This window comes from Capsicum annuum, chromosome 9, assembly GCF_002878395.1.
Source record: "Capsicum annuum cultivar UCD-10X-F1 chromosome 9, UCD10Xv1.1, whole genome shotgun sequence".
In the NCBI taxonomy this organism is placed as follows: domain Eukaryota; kingdom Viridiplantae; phylum Streptophyta; class Magnoliopsida; order Solanales; family Solanaceae; genus Capsicum; species Capsicum annuum.
In genome coordinates, this window is record NC_061119.1 from 165,852,715 (window position 1) to 165,872,245 (window position 19,531).

The 19,531-nt window shown below is 31.4% G+C and overlaps 1 protein-coding gene and 3 pseudogenes across 2 annotated transcripts; 1 reads left to right on the forward strand and 3 right to left on the reverse strand.

Moving 5' to 3' along the window:
- The first annotated feature begins 4,849 nt into the window (after window positions 1–4,849).
- Window positions 4,850–17,317, forward strand: LOC107842622. 2 transcript variants are annotated; one of them, XM_047397081.1, is made up of 7 exons: window positions 4,850–5,152; window positions 10,800–11,047; window positions 13,535–13,627; window positions 13,782–13,889; window positions 13,977–14,365; window positions 14,475–14,508; window positions 15,409–17,317. In XM_047397081.1, the coding sequence occupies exons 2-5, from the start codon at window positions 10,859–10,861 to the stop codon at window positions 14,169–14,171; spliced, it is 585 nt and encodes a 194-aa protein (XP_047253037.1). In that variant the 5' UTR covers window positions 4,850–5,152; window positions 10,800–10,858; the 3' UTR covers window positions 14,172–14,365; window positions 14,475–14,508; window positions 15,409–17,317. The 2 variants fall into 2 exon arrangements, with proteins under 2 accessions (XP_047253037.1, XP_016542048.1); XM_016686562.2 differs by lacking the exon at window positions 15,409–17,317 and adding an exon at window positions 14,844–15,390.
- On the reverse strand, window positions 5,529–6,462 carry LOC107842621 (annotated as a pseudogene).
- Window positions 8,407–9,757, reverse strand: LOC107841446 (annotated as a pseudogene).
- LOC107841445 lies at window positions 15,389–16,074 on the reverse strand (annotated as a pseudogene).
- Window positions 17,318–19,531: the final 2,214 nt, after the last annotated feature.

The window sequence follows — 19,531 nt, forward strand, 5'->3', positions numbered from 1 at the left end:
TAATTTAATATACTACTACTACTATCCTTAATAACGTTTTATTAAAATTATAATTTTTATTATTATTAGTATAGTTTCATCTTTAATTTAATATTTAAATAAATTATATTTAGATATATTATATAACATAAATTCGCCCTTTGCTTTATAATATATATACATACCCGCGCGATTTTTTCGTATGAGGCTGACCCACCTAATTAATAAATCTTCAATATTGTTCTTTTTCTGCAAAGACAAAAGAAATTAGATCCCATTTTCATCTTTGAGCCGAAAATAATGAAAAAATAATAGTGAAAATTCATTTAAAGATCATATTTGTGCAGTTTGGAATAGTTAAAGGTCATATTTGTGAACTGTCAATGTTTAAGGTCAAAGTTATAATTTGGTGTCAAGTTTAGGTTTATATTTATGTATTATACCCTTAGATTTTAAGCTGGACGCCCCCAGTTTTGCGTGTTGAACACACGTTTTGCCACGTAGGATCGGAGGTCATATTTGTACAGTTTTGAATAGTTAAAGGTCCTATTTGTGCACTGTCAAAGTTTAAGGTCAAAGTAATAATTTGGTGTCAAGTTTAGGATCATATTTATGTATTATGCCTATAAAGTCAGAATTCAATTATATTCACCCAATCATAGAAATCGTCTACCCCAAACTAAAGGTTACAATCTTAAACAATAAATTCAGATTAAAATGTAGATTAACCATAGGAAATTGAGGTAATTAAACTAAATCAACTCGCCTAAATGTGATATTATAAACCCCAAACTAAAAATTTACAATATTGAACAAGATTAGAATTAAAAAAAAAAAAAAAGATAAGAAATTGGGGTAATTGAATTAAATCAACTCACGTAAATGTAAAATCATGAACCCTAAATGAAAAAAGTGTCAATCTTGAGGAAATTTAAGATTAAAAAACAAGAATTAGAGGTACCTGAATATGGAATTCTTGAATCTTGATGGGGTTAGCTTTGTTTGTGAATATTCAGCTTAGAGGTAATACCTAAATACTTTGTTTGGGCTTGATAACGTTTTCCTAAATTACGTGCATGGATTGTGACATGTTGATAACTTGAACTTGATGGAGCTGTTTCGCAGTGTTCTCTGAAATAAGGAGAAGTATTTTGTTTTTTTGAAATTTAAACTTTAAGAGAATAAGAAAAGGAAAATAATCTGATTAAAGAAAAAGTTAAAATGAATTTGCTTTTTTAAAATAAAAAATAATAAAATAAAACGTTTTTAAAAGTACAAAAAAAACCAAACATAAAAAAAAAAAAGTAGTATGTGTGTATACTATGTCAGGTATATTTTTCAAATTGCATCTCCCTGAATATGGATCATTTCAAAACCTACATCAATAGGGAATAATTAGTATATCAAATTGTCTCCTATATATGATTTTAATCAAAAATCAAATATTATTAATTAATATTAATTTTTGTACAAAAATATATTTTATAATATTTACTTGGTATAAATATCGGATACATATTTAAAGACTCAACCCAATTTTTTACTGATAGTTTTTTATATTTTGAGTTGTTAATTATTGAGATTTATAGTAATTTTTTTACTATTTTCAAATAATATGTGTATTCCTATCCCGATTTATGTGATTGAGATATTTTATGTCTTATTTGTTGTATTACAAACTTTCTTAGACGATTTCTTTTAAACAAAAGTGCTTATAAGAATTTTATTCGTTTTAAACGTTAATTTTTGAGACTGGATAAAAGTTGAGGTCTATTTGAATTCTATTTACAATATCTTCTATCCCTTACTAATACCGTAATTTAAAATATACTAAGTACTCATTTGCTTTTACTTGTCACATTTTTACTTGACACATCTATTTATAGTAGAATTAATAACATAATTATTTTACTATGGTATTCCTATACAATGATGTTTATATTGTGTCTTGAAAACATACAAAAACTAGAGTAATATTCCCTCAAGACCAATCATATATGCTTCATTTTATTTGAAATGCCCCACATGTTGAAGATAGTAGAAAGAATATATATTAAATGTCTGCCCATTTTCATTTATATTTGTAAGACTAGATATCGGAGCGCCCACACTAGTATGGGCCCAATATATATTTATAGTAATATATATTAATCCCTCGACCCATCAATAGTTGTTCACTATTAACTTTGACACATATGTTTAAAAAAAAGTAAATGATAGGGATAATGTTACTATGTTATCTTTCAAATATAATAAATTTAATATTTTGAAAAATTTACTGGATAATGAATCGTATTTAATATCAATGGTAAAATTGGCAGAAATGGAAAATTATCTATTGATTTTTCAAATTAAACAATATTGTTGCACATCTATTTTTAATAAAATAAACAAGTAAATATGAATGGAGGGAGTAATATTTAGTCCCAATTATGTGACACAAATGTAATTTGGCGTTAACCAAATTTTTTATATATTTTTTTTAAAATTTAATTATTAATTATTATAATTTATAATATTTTTAAAATAACTTCTGTATTGTATACGTTACTTTCTCTATCCTTATTTTTTTACACATATAAAGTTTTATCATATTTAATGTTGAGAATATCCAACATTAAAAAATCACCCAAATAATATTTTCAAATTAAAAGTTTTTGTTTAAAATTTATTTTAAAAAAAAATTATGAGTGATAATGTCAAAATAGTAAATATATTTTTTTTAGAAATTATGCAATTAATGTTATTGTTTACACCAAATCAAACACCACCTAAATAATAAATGTAAACATTACTAGCCAAACATTATTACTATATCATATTTTGTATAATTCTTATAAACCCCACCAAAGGACCCTTAGGGATCGTTTGTTTGGAACGTATTATGCTGAGATTAGTTACGCTGGGATAAGTTATGATGGAATAAGTTATACTGGGATTAGTTATGCTGAGATTATTTTTTATTGAGTTTTTGATTTGTTCTATTCAAAGTAATATGCATGGTATAATTTCTAAGAAAAAAATAATTAATTATCAAAATACCCTCCATCTTATTTAGATGTTTTTTTTTATATATTTCTTTGCTTTAAATATTTATTCTTAAAAATAAAAATTTCATCTTATTTATCTTAATTTTTATGTGTGTGTGCATTTTCATGATTATATCGTGTGTATTTTTAAAAAAAAAACTTTAATCTTATTTAGCTTTAATTATTTTGCATGAGTCTTCCCATGATTATGCCGTGTGTGTTTAAGAAAAAAAATCTCACTACATCTTATTTCGTTTGAAATAAAAACTTCCAACTTAAGTTTGTTAATATACAAGAAGATTTGTTGTTTATGTCAATTCATTTAAACACATATCACTCATATAATGTAGACTATTAAAATTCATTTTAATTGATATATACAAGATCAATTTTTAAGTGATTAAAAAATTATTTAATTTAAAATATGTAATTGAACAATGGAATCGATTATGAACGCGGATCACTCATATAATATACATGGGCGGCTCTACCTTGTAAAAGAATAGGCCCCCAAATTTGAGGGGCCTCATTTTTATAATAATATTCATGAATTTTTTTTAAAAAATTAAATATTATTTGTAGAAAAAATAATTTTTTTATATAAAAGAAAAGATTTGTTAGAAGAAGTTCATATATCTAGTGTACTATGTCTCAAAAAAAATTAAATACATTGATTATTATTACTTAAAAAGAATAATTAGAAAAAAATCAATAATATAATTTTGAAAATAGAGTTCATTAAAAGAAAGTTATTTTTTCTTAAAATTTTATGGCTACCATTTGATTTTCGCCTTAGGCCACGAATATGCTTGAGCCACCCCTGATAATATAGTGATCAAGATTTCAATTCAAATGCTTAACAATGGCTTATAACTATACGACAAGGCCTGTGCTAGTTAATTAAATTTGTCTTTGGCTGAAAAATTAGTTATAAGAGGCTAATATGGATTTGTGGGTTTGGGGGTAATTTAGGTTGTCAGTAAATATCACTCAATTGAAGATAGATTAATTAAAGCTCTAATAATTTTAATATTTATAAAAATCTTTAGGATTAATTCATTACAAATTTCATCTTAAAATAAATAAAATTTAATAATATTCATCTACATTTTATGCATTTATGAAAAGATTTTAGTTTATTATTCATCAAATATTTAACATAAAATGTGAAAAATATTAATATGCATAAAATATTCTTATATTTATTTAACATGTCTACTTACGTTATATAGTTTGTTAGCCATCTAGATGACCAAATCATAATGTTTATCATTTGTATAAATATAAAATTACTACCTTACTATTTGCTTAACATATATGTTTATGTCAGTATAATTTATGGAGCCTAAAGTGGTTGAGTTAGATTGATTAATTAATTATGCACATACTAACGTACATAAAGTGGTTCGTGCATGAATATAGTTAGGGGTAATTTTGTCCTTTTATAAATTTATCCCAGGGATAAATTATGGTGGAATTTTTATCCCACCAATTGTGTGGATAACTTATCCTAGTACTATTTATTAGCCCCGAAATAGGTTATTCCGAATATTGTCAACCAAACATGCATTAAAAAATTTTATCCTGAAATTATTATTTTATCCCAGTATTATTTGCTTTAGCACCTAACACCAAATGACCCATTAGTTTACCCATAATTTTTCTTGTAAAAATATTTATTTATAAATAATCATATTTAATCAGAATTAAGTAGAAACTTGTGTATCTTAATTAATTATAAGACTGAATTCTAGAAAATTATCGGTAAAACTAGAGATTTAGTAACTTATAGTCAAGCTGTTCTTCACGTGTGATAGTGTAGTAAGACTAACCATCTTCCATTATATTCTCAAGTGGTTAATACGGAAAAAACAGATCAACTTTTTACCAAAACTCCCTAATTGTTTCAGCATTTTGAATAAGCTCTTCGCTAAAAGCATCAAGCATTACTCAACCTTCCACATTTTGTCAGTTGATTCGAGGCACAACGAGGGAAATGGAGAAGAAATCGTTTTTGGGTGCTTATGTTTTATTTAGGTTTTTGGCTCCAAAAAAAGTTCAGGAAAATGACCATATGTATGAGAAACAAAAGGCGTTTCATTGCAAAGTGAAGCAAAATTTCCGAATTTGAACAAGAAAGCCAGGTATGTATTGGTCCTCCTACTTTATCTTTGAACGAAATTAGATAAATAATTACGGAAGGATGTTTCCCTAAGTCTCCCCATTCTTAGCGTGAGGTGTGTGATTATCTCTTCCATCTCGTTAAACTCCAATGAGAGAATGGCTCCTAGTTTCTTTAGTTTTGCTAACTTGAAGAGATCTCTAAAAGGAAAAACTTGCGCATCGAAGTTGTTCATCATTTCCAAGTTGCAAAACCCTTAACATTGTGAAATTATTGCAGAGACATTAGAATATAGTTTTTTTTTGCACAGTCAAATGCCCATTTTTCATGACTAAACGTACTTAAATAGAGATGAAAAGATAAAACATTAGTAATAAAGTATCACAACTCAAAAACTAGCAAAATTACAGCCTTACAAGGCGCTAGACTTAGAAAATTATAGCCTTGCGCTAGACTTAGAAAATTCCCTGGTATGTTGACCTTAAGTTTTGTTGAAGGCAACAATATCACAGCTCTGCACGTATTCGTTGATAGGCTCTAAGGTTATACGTTCCTCAATTAGAGTATCCACCGAGACAAGTTCATTAAGGATGGTAAGCATGATCTGCTTTTTCTTAATCCCGTAGCCAACTGGGACTGATTTGGATGCTCCCCAGAGAAGACCTTCCACCTCAATACTGCGAACAACCTCCTCAAGTTTCTTCATGTCAGTTTCATCATCCCAAGGCTTAACGTCCATAAAAATAGATGACTTTCCACTCTCTTTCTTCTCGCTAGATGCCTTAGCAGCCTCTCTTGGTTCTGCTGCCTTGTTTTCTTTCTTTGTCTCTTCTCCAAAGAGATCTATAGAATCATCATCATCTTTATCATTAGAAGGCTTAGCAGCTTCCTTAGCTACTATAGCTGTAGCAGGAGCAGCTTGGCTTCCAAATCTTACACCGACAGCTTTCCCGGGAAAACTTGATGTAAGTTTACCAGAAATAGCTTGGTACCATTTACTAGCATTGGGATAAAGATCTGAACTAGGTTGCTCCAAGATTGACCCATACACCTTAATCATCCTTTGTCAATTGAGCTCCATAGATATAAGTTTTTCTGGAAAGATGGTCATTAACAGACTTGAGACCAGATTCAGTGTGGAGATTTGAGAAAGCTACAACCATTGTTAGGAATTTAAGCATTGTAAGAGAAGTTATAAGCTTTATTGGGTTGACAAAAGAGCATTGGATATAGCTAACTCGTGCAGATAATGTTCCCCTATCTCCATCATTGCTGTCTCCTCTCCTTGGTTACCTTCCAATGATATAATATCTTTAGCATCCCATAACTGATACAACCTTCGCTCTGAAATCTTTTGTTCCTCCGGAAAGTTGTTCAAGTACAAAAAACACGTCTTATGCTGATATGGTAAATCATAATAACTTAAAGCCAAGACACATAATTGAAAATATACAACAACAACAACAACAAACCCAGTATATTCCCACCTAGTGGGGCCTGAGGAGGGTAGAAAACATAAATTGAAAAACATAAATTCATCAATTATTGTTCCTGTTCTGCTGTTTCCCAACAACAATGTAAATGGATAAGGTCAAGCACTCAAGATTAAAGAGGTTCTAGGAGTTCTCTGCTTTTATCTTGTATTTCTTTTTTCAATTAAACTACTTTCATATTATAGTTACTTTTTATCTTCCTATAATAGTCTTACTTATGTTGGAACGTAGCTTCTTTGTTTTTTATTATTTAAAATCTCATTCATATTGCTTTGAGAAGAATTTAGCAAATCAATAGCACCGGGAGGGGGTGTCCTTAGGCAAACTACACTTACCTGGGGAACGATTCAAGCAACTCAAACACCAGATGAATCGAATAGTGCTAGCACGAGCCTAATATTGGAACACTCTTGTTAGCTAAACGACATATAATATTTGTTTATAGTATATGATTAATGTTTACATCCATTTTTTATTATTTAACAGATGCACTACACATGCAGTATTATGTCTAGGCCATCACATAGGGTTGTTATTTGAATGGGAGGGAGAACACACAACCAGATGTAGGGAAAAAAAGACCAAAAGAGCTCAACATAGTAATAGTTATCAACGGCCCTTACAAGAAAATAATATACGCTTAACCATTGTAATAGTTAGTTAATACCATATCACTCCCTCCATCTATTTAGATTATATGAAAATGTGATCACCTCCCTACTCAAAATATGTTTCATAAAAAGAATTAATAAATAGAGCTCAATTATTTCCCAACACCCACCTCCAGCCATCATGGCTATCGATTGATTACATTGTTTGTGAAGCAAATTCAGCAATCTTTGGAACTCAATCACCTCCGAGTTATGGAAATTTCTCTTGAACCCATGTCCCAAAAAAACTCTTCACCTTGTATCTTTTGAATTTGTTGGATTGACAAATCCTTCTGGGATAAGACTTTATGCATGTTTGGGAAATCATCTCTCAGAATGTTGTACCCACATCACTTGTAATGCCAAAATATTAACTCTCTTCCTGTCTCATACCCGTGATGAAATAGTGCCATGTACATATTGATTATAGTTTCCAATGGTTCAGGAAAGAAAATAACAATTAATAGATACTTCATGTAGTTTTGAACTCCTACAATAACTGAAGGGGAAGTTAATATTGTTACCAGTAAATACAATCAAGTTTGACTTTTCAATGTCAATAATTTTCCTTAAGAACTGAGTAGTGTTGAGGTTGGTACAGTAATTGAACTAACTCTCTAACACATATCTATCCCGAGTCACCATCCCATTCCCATAGTGCATATTTGCAACCTAAAAAAAAACAAACTAAAACAAAATTACAACAAATTGTGACAAGAAAACCTATTTTTATTTCGATCATACACCAGGAAAACAAAATCATATTCTGCTTGTCAAAGTCCATCTCCCAGTTCCAGGGACAAAAAGATTAGCTCGAATTCTTTGGCTATCTATAGTGACAAAACCCATTCAATAAGCAGCTACATTACATCAGAGAACGGTGAAAAGTGCTACAAGCAAGATTTGTGTGTTTGTGATTCTTCAAGCACCGTTACATCTGAAGCCTGTGGAAAAAAGTCTTTTGAAGTGCTTGGTCCAGTACTTAGTCAAATTACTGGGTTATTATCATTTTTTTTGTGTAAACATGTAAGCACACTTACAATAGTCGAGCAATAAAATTCTGCTCGTAGTGTCAGTTTGCATAAGAAAAATAACCAAACCCTTTAGTAATCTACCCCCTATCACAAGATAGCACAAATACCAGAACACTACCAAATTATTGTTGTGCACATTGGACTCTCTATGCAGTGTGCACCACTACCATACATATCATCATCTTCGTCATATGCCTCTTGGGCAGCTTGCTGCTTCCTATGCATCTTATCCTTAATATTCACATCATGCAAAGTAGTTTCCTCGCACTCGTCCAATTCCATGTCAGAAACTTGTTGTTTAGGTTTTGAAGGAAGCACGACCTAAAGGTTCTTGCACTGCTCTGGTGTTAATGAGTCTGGGAAATCAACAGTGAAGTGAACGTACAATTTACCTCTCATAAAAGGCCTTTGGTACAATAACATTCCTTCATCATTGATAGCCTTAAACTGATCAGGCTTAACAACTTTGCCAGGTTGGGACTTAATGAGCAGCGGTCTGTTGTCTAGGTGAGTCAAGACGAACTGGAAACCACATAGGGCCTCAGTCAAGGTCAATATATGCTCAATAAAAAGATCATCTCCCTTTCTCTTAAATTTAGGATGTTCCTTCTGTTACAAGACAAAAACTATATCTCCAGTGATAGTTTCTGGTGCTTCATCTTCCTCGCCTGGGAATGTTACCTTCTGCCCATTCTGCATACCCTTTTCCACATGAACTTCCAATACCTTCTTCTCCTGCATAACCTTCTCACCCTTACACTGTGGGCACCTATCTTTGTCACTAATTGTCTCACCGGTACCCTTACACTCATTGCAAGGGTGCTACATCTATTCGATCATGGATGGACCAAGATGTCTGATAGAAATTTTTATTCCAGACCCTTGACAGCCAGAACGCTTCATTGAAGCACCTGACTTGGACTCTGTAACCTTGCACTTTGAGCACAACACATTGCGAGATTACGAAAGCTTCTTTGATGTCCCATTGTAAAGATCCTCCAAAGAGACCTTGAGAGGGTGGATAACATCCTCTCCTCTTCTTTGTCTTCTGCCTCTGCTGCTTCCACCACCACCAAAGGGGCTTCCATCATCACCAAAGAATGAGTGAAATATATCAAATGGGTCATGTCCACCACCTCCCTATACTGATTATATATTTTATGCTTCTCAGGGTCACTTAAGACATCATAAGTTTAGGAAATCTCTTTAAACTTTTCAGGATTGCCTTCTTTATTAGGATGATTTTTTATGGTGACTTTACGATAAGCCTTTTTGAGATCATCTTGTGAAGCAGTTTTCTGTACTCCTAAGATATCATAATACTTCGTATTATCACTCTTCTTTGGTGCTCTTCCAAATATCTTTCTATCGCTTTAATAATTGAAAGTTGTGGGGCGAGAAGATAAGGAGAGAACACTTAACTTGAAGGTGCTTACTGGGTTATTATCATCTCTAAGAGTAAGTTTGAGGAAAAGTTATGTTACTAGACGAGTATTAAGGATGGAGGTAAATGTTTGTAGGCAATCAGAAGTTTGGAAATCTTTCTCAAGTAAATTGAATGTAGGATCTTCTTCAATTCCTTACGAAGAAAGGGAAATTGAGAGAGAAAATTAAGAGAAAACCCCAGATAGTAGAAATATAATTCCAAACATAGAAGCAAAGCAAGCTAATATGTCCAAGGCTCCTGTTCAAGCCCATAAGAAAACTTCTATCCCTAAAATGGTTATTGGAAAATATGTTTCTTAGTTGTTTGTTCCCGGTGAAACTAATAAAGCAAAGGTTCATCCGAATAATGTACAAAGAAAAGCTTTGGTTCCTCAAAGAACCAATAGACATATATCCTCAACTTTGGTCTCAAAGCCTAGTGATAGAATTGGAAGTGGCCAGTATAGAAGGGTTATGAGCAGCGGTAAAGAGAATGTTGTTGTGAGAATGGGTATGAGCCAGAAATCAATTTGCAAAGATGTCCAGGGGTGTAGCACAAAATTCTCGAATTACTAAAATGAGAATAAAAGAAGCCGCCAGAGCACAAAGTCAAGTGGTTGTATGGTGAATCCAGATAACAGAAGGGAGGTCACGAATCATGCAAATATAAAGAATAAGGTTTTCTACTAATAAAAAATGAAAACCTGTATGTAAATAGTACACATTCTCTATTAACTGTGCAATGAAAATGTGTAGATGATATGTAGATGGTCTAGTGATGTGAAACTAATTTTGTGAGGTTCATCTTATTGCTATGTTGTAATATATCAAGTGCTCTAGAACATATTTTACTATCTGGTACATGGAAATATTGAAAGAGGCTTAAAATTATTGTTGCATCTTAATTATTCTTTTCAGTAGTTTATCAAAAGCAGACTGGATATGTTCTTTACTTTTTTTCTAATCAATGTGGTTTGTTGTTGTTTCATAAATATATCTCTATATATATATATAATCTGTCATTTTTAGACTTAGGTGGTATTTGAATTGATGTTTTTCATCATTAGATGATTCCGCTAGACTCAAAAAAGGTCGTGGCAAGACTAGAGGGAAAGGTCTTGAAAAAATGAAGAAGGCTATGGGAAGCAAGATTAAAATAGATATCCCGATTGGTAAAGGAAGGCCAATACAGCCAAATCAATCAGCCAAACTATCCAATGAATTAAGGATAGTTGCTCGCAATTTTCTTCCACTTTCAAATAAGTGGAAGGAACTTACAAGAGAGGACAAAGATGCAACACTAATTAGATGCCAAGTAAGTATTCTATACTCTTTTAAGATTTATTACATGACAAACAGTGATATCATTAAAGTAATATTCTTTTGGAGCAACTGTGATAAAGTAATATTAAACATAAGATTAGTATGCTCAGATAGAAGAGAAAGAAATGAATATAAAACTATATGACTTTGGTTCCGTCTCTGATCATATGCATAAAGGTGTTAAAGTTCCTGGCAAGTGTCATAGTAAGAGGCACGTTTGCTCATGCTTCATTATCTTTGATGTTTTCATGCGTGCTATAGGTCAAAGATCTTTCTTATAGTTGTCTGTGTGATGCATGATATGCAATGCCTCATCTACCGTGTAGTTTGAGGTCCAGGTTTGTATGGCTCCGAAAGTGAAAAGTCTGAACTACTTAGCTTATTATTGTGCAGGTTAAGTCTAGTTGTTAAAATCACTGTCCAAAATATAATCAAGAAAATATACTTCTTACTTGGAGTTTTGGAGTAGCAATTGTCTAATGTCTTTAAGATCTGATTTCTTACCTCCTTGATTCCTATTGTCATAAAATGCTACTTTTTTTCTTCTATGTTGCTTGGACTGTCCAAATGTTATTGCAACCACCATGTCAGATCCTCTATTCACTACACATATATGTAGACAGTCCTATCAACATAGTTCTTCTTTTGTTATTTCTATTATATTGAAGCCTCCATCATTTCACCCTAACATCTGTGTCTCTCTTACAGGTTACCAATTGATGTTGGCTGTAGTTTGTTATATCCGAATAAGTACGAAGTTCTAAAAACATTTTATTTCTATATTTACTACTGAAGATATCTTGTGATGCGTTATTCCTGTATTTACTGTGCAATGTGCATTAATCCTCAGTTGACTATGACAATATCCAAAAAGTGAAGGGTGGTAAGTTGAACACTCTGTCAAAAAATTATATTGTATATGTAAAAAATTATACGAAGTATATAAGTCACAAATTACTTTTAGTACGTACATAATAATTCTTGAATCTCCTTAGAAATTTCTGACTTGGTAATTGCCAGTAACCCCATATTCTTATGCTTTTGGCTGAAATAGAGAAGCTTCTAATGAAAAGAAGCCTGTATTAAGAATTTTGACTTGAGTAAATTTCATCATATTTGTTGTTAGTAAATCACCATTTTTTATCGTATAATGTATTATTTTGAGCCGAGGTTCTATCGAAAACAAGCTCTCTATTTCACATTTGAGGTAGTGTTATGGACTGCATACACTGACCCTCCCCAGACCCTATTGGTGGAAATATACTAGGTATGTTGTTGTAGTATGCTCAGATGGATGATGTAGCTAGATATCTGACAATCACGTCAAAGATTGAAGGCCTAACATCACGTAAGCCTCTATATCCTCTCAATAAATAGTAGGCCTAACATATTTTTAAGATATAGAAGAAATAAATCTGATAGTTTCTTGTATTGAACAAGTAACTAAGTTGCATTTCATGCGGTACTTGGATTTTAAATCAAATTGTAAATCCTTCAAATGGTATTGTCTTTGTCCAATTCCAAGTCCACATATTTCTAACTAAGACTCCAGAGTTTCCAAAATCACAGATTACTAGGTTGATATGCATTCCGAAGACGTCAAGATTAAATACCTTTCTTTGACTATCTACTATATAGGAGTCCAAAATGACTTCCACTATGTGTATCAATATATATCCATCTTATGAGACATATAACGCTAGTTTGAAAATACAAGACCTGCATTCTGCATTTATGCTATTCTTAAGTTAATCGATTATCACATTAGCTATTAATTTAAGTAATCCAACTTCAGTTTTCATTCATTTTTATTACAATATATCAATCAACTAAAATTTACATAGTTCAAGTGTGATAACTAAATATATACCAAGATTTTTTAAATCAATGAGCCACCATAGGTGATCAGGGCCAGAGCTAAATACAAAGGTTTGGGTTTGGCCAATCCCAGAAACTTTGGTCCAAACTCTGTAAATCTCTTTAATATATATAAATTAATAATTTGGAATCCAGTAACTTAAAAAGGACTATAATCTGAACTTATAGATTTCAAATCATAGGTATAAATTTCTTGAACTGCAATGTATGTTTATAAGGGCATTAGAGTTTTAAGGTACTAAGTATGCTAACAGATGTTATGATTATAGTTTTAATCTAAAAGAGATTTTGATTGTTTCGTGTGTTTCTTCAATACTTATTTGTTTTTTCAGAAAGGTTTGACATTAATTTGGACGAACTTTATGTGAAAGATAGCTGTAAGGATATTCTAAAAAATAGAACTCGGCAATGCCGCTACAAGTTAAAACAAAAATTTGAAAGTGCACGCTCTGTGGAAGAAGCTCGTAAAATGGAAGTTGAATAGTTGACCTCAGAAAATTGGAATAAGCTTTGTGACATGTGGAACGATCCAGAGCACAAGTTAATTTATATTCATGTTATTCTCGTTATTTAAGTTATGATGCTTTTATTTTCTTTGCAGAAACGATGTGAAATAAACAAGGTCAATCAAACTAAGTTTAAATCTAATCATTTCATGGGATCAAAAGCGTTTGTACCAGCTCGTGTTGAAATTGTAAGTTTTACCATTTTAATTCTTTTTACTAATGACACTTTGATACTATTTAATATTTTGTTGTTTGATAAATAAGAGACTAGGTATGTCAGTTGTATCTCATTTTAGTCAGACTCCTTTATATACTATTTCATATTGTTTTCTTGTTATACAGGGTGAAAAGGAACATGAGGGTGTAGAGCCTGACCGGATTGAGTTCTACAAGCATACTCATTACACAAGTGAAAAAGGATGGTCATCTGAAGAAGCTGAGACTAACTATGTAAGAAAGTAATATTTTAGTAACATACCATTGCATTTGTATGATTAATATTTTTCATGTATTTTTTTATGTTATTATTTTATGCAGAACAACATGACAGATTTAAAAGCTCTTTATACTTCTGGAGAGTTTTCCATGACTATTGATGAAATTGTGGATGCTGTGCTTCGTACAAAGTCGGGGTACATAAAAGGTCTTGGTTATGGTCCTAAACCTAATACTACAAGATCAACACAAAGAAGAATGACAGAGTTAGAAGACTCCCTCAAAAAGGCAAAATAGGAAGTTGCTAGTACCCAAAATGAGTTACAAAAATGATTAAATGCAGCTGAAACTGTGGTAGAAAACCAGAAATCACATATACAAGACCAGCAGTTGTATATTAAAGCATTAAATTTTTAGTTAAATACTGTAGCAGCATGCCAAGAGGAAATGCTTAAGAAAATGCAGCTTCTTGTTAGTCCATCGCTGTCAAGGTTAGAAGTAATGCAAATTTATATGATAAGTTCTATTTAATTTCTCTTTATTAAATATATAAACTATGTAGCATTTTCTATCTAACTTTAAATTTTTTTAATGATGCAGCGGAAAAAGAACTCCATCAGAATGCCAACTTTAGGTATATTTCTATTTTACCTACTAAAACTTCATGTTTAACGAGATTTTATAGTTTATACCAAATATGTTATTTATATTATAATAGATAAGTAAATAATTTATATTCTTAACAAAATAAATTATCTAGTTTAACTGTCTTTTTGAGTTTTAAAGCTTCTTCTTCTATAGTAGATTAACATGATAAGGATTACCAAAATCACACCAACTGGCAATGAAAAACTCTAGAAAATACTTTTTACTTTCATTCCATCTCATTTTTCTGACTATCTACGACTGCAACTAATGCCTCCTAATATCTAAAGTCAATCTAACCGAATCTCATTTTTCTTCCTTTAGAGAACTCTACACTTTGGACAGTTGACATCACTCGAGAACCTGGTCATAATTCTTGCTCCATTTGTAGCTCTTCCTTCAGAACATGCAAATTGTTACCAGTTGGATGAGCACCTTCCATGTCTCCTAATAGTTGTTGCTACACCTCCCTCCTCTGTGTAAATCACTCTGAACTTCATAAGAACAATTTACTACAATTTTTTTTAGCTAATGGTAACATAGTAATCACACCAGAAGATTCATCATCTAACAAATGATGAATTCTTCTATAGTGTCCACTATATGCATACCGGAATAGTTTTCCACCAGATATTCTCCCTTCCTCTGTGACCAATTCCTTTCCAACTACTAAGTAATTCCAAAGTTGTTAAGTACCATGATAACAACAAATGATGAACTAATCCAAAACAAAATTTAAAATCAAAAGCGTTTGACGTAAATATCCATGCAATTGTAATAAAACACAAATCTACTACTTAGTTTTAGTATAACATGCCATACATAGTGTAGAGAGAGTCGATATCAAATCCTGATCCAAAGATATTGGTCTACGTTTCTTCTGTTGCAGGTTGAGTCAGTCCAGTATTCAACAATATTTTGTTCAGAGTGTTGAGAGAGCATGCTTGATACTTAAATTTCCCATTAGAGAGAAATACCTCAGCAAGTTCAAGTTTCTCTGGAGTGAGGCTAGTGTTGTCCATTGTCTTACCAAGTACCTTAAAAGAAAGTTGAACGGCCTCTTCCGTTGTGATATCATCCGATATCATCCTTATAATCCTGCTTAAGAATTCATTAAGCTGCCTGGTTGTTTGCTCCAATTGCTGCGGCTTTACAACCTCTGTAATTTCCACTTGGGTCGCTCATGTACAGTTAGAAGCCATTATTTTTGTCCCAACTTGCAAAGAGAAATGAAACACCAAAGGGACGAAGTCCACCAAACTGTGTATAACCTTGCTTGGTATCACATAGTGACTGAACAAGTTGTTCAATTGGCATGGATTCTTGCTAAGAGAATGTATAGTTGAGCCTAGAACCTGCCCGTGTTGATCAATATGTTGGCATTAGACAAAATTCTAGCTACAACACATGCCATATGATCATCAATCTTGTACACCTTCTCACTCGATGCTGAGGTCTGAAGAAGCTTAGATATTACTTTTTTTTCACCTATCAACACCACCCCATCCTTGGACAACATGACTATAGCACTACCTGCATTTCCAATAGCCTCCATTGCGTACTAAACCTGATAGAGACGGCCTTTGGGGGAGAAGATTGTTGTACGGCTCTCATACCTTCGTGATAGTTTTTCTTATATGCAATTTACCTTAATAAAGTAAACAAGTCAAGTATTAAGCTATTTAAAATACTTTTCAGAAGATTTAGTTTTCTTGTGAGGCAACCTTAACATTTTCTCCTACTGGTAGCTTATGCACCTTGCAATTGTTCACAGTAATGGTAGGTTGTATCACTACTATACAGTCGAAACAGCCATAAATTCTACTAACTTTTAACCCAAGTCTCTCCCTTTTACTTTATTACCCAGTTGACTAACCCCCCTACACACACAAAACAATAAAAAGCCCACTCTTTAGTTTTTCCTCCAATGGTGCCTTCAAATTTGTCTTTCCCTCTAGTTTAATGACCAGTAGTGTCGTGTCCACCTCGGGCCTACTGCAGTTATGAAGCTCCTTTTTTGCCTCTTAACTTTTGGAACTATAGGAAATACCTTGAAAGATATACTACTCTAGTTTTTCAATGTATTCAACAGGGTTGCCATATTCAAATGTGACCATTGATCTAGTGCCAAATGCGGCCCTTGGTTTATGTTGGCTTTCTTGTCTGTCTTCTAAATAGCCTCTATCTTAAATTTATTAAAACCTCAACCATGACCTCCATTTTACTATGTGCCATATGGAGTGGTTCTTGACTATCCTTTCTGAAATGCGATGGTACACTTGTGTTTTTAGTTTCTCGTTTGTTGGGCTTTACTTCCCGTTTGATGATGCAATGAAGTCTTCTCTTTGTTCAACGGTTAAATCACCTTTGATCTTATACCCTATAAACTTAAGATTGGTTCCATGTAGCTAGGTTAAGTAGGTAACATTGATTATATTGAAACTGTCCAGTGATGCATTTCTGTATTATCTGTTTTTGATGTCTTGTTGTTTTGCATAATGTCATCTGAATTGTTAGTATTTCCATATGGGTGCTGGATGATTTTAGCAATAATGTAACTTGCGCTTGCATAATTTTCTTCTCTTTTCCACAAGTATAAAAGTAAGAGTTAGATGAAGACTAATTGCAAGTTTAACACGCTATTCGTACTTTGGAAGAAACCTCTACATATCTGTCTTAGTTTAGGATAGTAGTAATATTTAGTACTATATTTCAGTTATATTTCCTTCGTCATTGGACTTGTTTTAGTTTTATTTTCCCTGTAAGGAAATATTACCTTGGTACAATTTTAGTTTTCTTAATTATTTGATTGTGGGTGAATTTTATCATTATCTGGCATGTTTTATAATTTATTTTCAATTTATTAAATTCTAATTTAAAAGATAATATCAATATGAAATAATTAAGCATTTTTTTTGTAATTAGTGACAAAAGATTTTATTATCAAAGGTAATTTTTAGCAACGATTAAATCAGACTTTTCAAGATAAATATTTTCGTCACGAAATAAACTAGTTTGTCAAAATTTTGATTATATTTAGTGTCAAATGCATTTGTCTCAATTTCTTCCTTTTTATTTGATACAAATTAGTTTTGTATTTTATGACAATCGTAATTGTCATTAATCATAACAATTTAATGACAATTCTATATCATCGGTAAAAAATACTATTTTTGGTGACAAAATAGTAAATTTAACTATGAATTATTAATATTTATTATAATAACAAAATTGTCATTAATTAATACATTAAAGACGAAAATATTTGTTGTACACAAAAAAATTATCATTAGTGACGAAAATACATTTGTTCAACCACGAAATATATATAGCTCTAGAGACAATTGGTGTTGTGTCTGATTGAACTAATTAATCAGGGACGATAAAATTTTGTCGGTATTAATAATTAATAACCTTTTAATGACAAAAGCATATCATCAAATACAAAAAAAAAAAAATTTATGACAAACAAATTTATCATAAATGTTACACATTTTGGGATGAACTTTTTTTTGTAGCTAATTTAATTATTTTAGCGATGAAGCACTAAATCGTCTTTGTATACATTTAGCCACCCACTTTTGAAGACGGTTGATTGACGAATTTTTTTTCGTCACGCTAAATCTTTTGTGACGAAATATGACGTATAAGTGAAAAAATTATTCTTCCTTGATAATCAAATTTGTTGTAGTATAAACATGAAAAGTTTGAGGTATAGAGAGATAAAAATATACTTATACTGTACATCTATAATCTATATCTATATGTATATCTATTTCTATATCTATAATCTATAATCTATATCTATATCTATAATTTATTATCTATAATATTTAAAAGTCTGAAGACCTTTAGAAAAATGATTTGTACTTTTTGCCCTTCATTAAAAAACTCCGCATTAGATAAAATTGTCTTTTCGCCTATTTCCTCCAATTATCATACCATTAATTTATAATATTAACTATAATAAATATATGAAAAGTTTTATTTCTGAACAAACTCATATATATAGGAAGTCAAATATACGGAAAGGTTTCATTCTGTTGGTACAAAATTATGGTAAGAAATCTTTGATCGTGTATTTTTATGTTTGTGGAGTCCAAATTGAATACACATATTAAACTATCACCATAATTGATGTCCAATTATTCTTTGACTCAATAGTTCACTTAATAGCTCTTGCCTTTTTTCTTTGTAGAATTCAAGCTTTTTATTTTAAAAAAGAAAACATTAATTTAGTAGAAGTAAAGACTATTGTCTTTTGTTAGAGTTTTTGCCTCGATTTTTTTACCAAAATTAAGTTATACTTTTCTTAAAAGAAAAATAAAAGTAATACCATAATTATTTTTACTTTTCCTAAAAGGAAAATATAAATTTTTTCCATATTTGGCTAACCTCTTTCCAAGAGGAAAAGTTTTGGAACTCTATAAATAGAAGACCCTTCCTTCTCATACAATAACATAGTCGCATCCACAATGTAGTCATGAAAGAGTTGTTTAGGGAGAGATTTCTCCCAATAGATTTTATGTTTTTTTTTCAATATTAATTTTTCATATGTAGGTCGTTTAATCAAATTATATTAATAATATGTTTTTATTATAGTTTTTCTTTGTCATCTAATTTATCATCTTCATGGTTTGCAAACTTTAAGCTTCTGCATCACGCCCTCTCGATTTCGAACCCAACAAGTAGTATCAAAGCTTACGGTTCAAAGATCCAAAAGTTTGGTGAAATGAGATTAAATAGGTTCAAAGCGGTTTCAAATCAAGATGCAATCAGTTTGGCGATAATGACGATTTTGTGTAACTACATGTGAAGACAACTGTCAATCATATTTCAATAATCATGTTGTCACATATTTGAAACTAAAGCTCACTTTTAACCCTGCAAAAGGGCTCCAATATTTTTAACCCGAAAAGAGCTGATATATTTTAACCCAAAGAGACTCAATTTTTAAAGCATGTCAAACAACAGTGATATATGAAAAATATGTGAAGAACGAAGATTATGCA

Bases quoted from the DNA above. Each gene is read 5' to 3' on its own strand.
- LOC107842622 (XM_047397081.1), top strand. From the start codon at position 10,859: ATGAAGAAGGCTATGGGAAGCAAGATTAAAATAGATATCCCGATTGGT. The intron at 11,048-13,534 runs GTAAGTATTCTA...TTTTCTTTGCAG, and splicing joins CAACACTAATTAGATGCCAA to AAACGATGTGAAATAAACAA. The intron at 13,890-13,976 runs GTAAGAAAGTAA...TATTTTATGCAG, and splicing joins AAGAAGCTGAGACTAACTAT to AACAACATGACAGATTTAAA.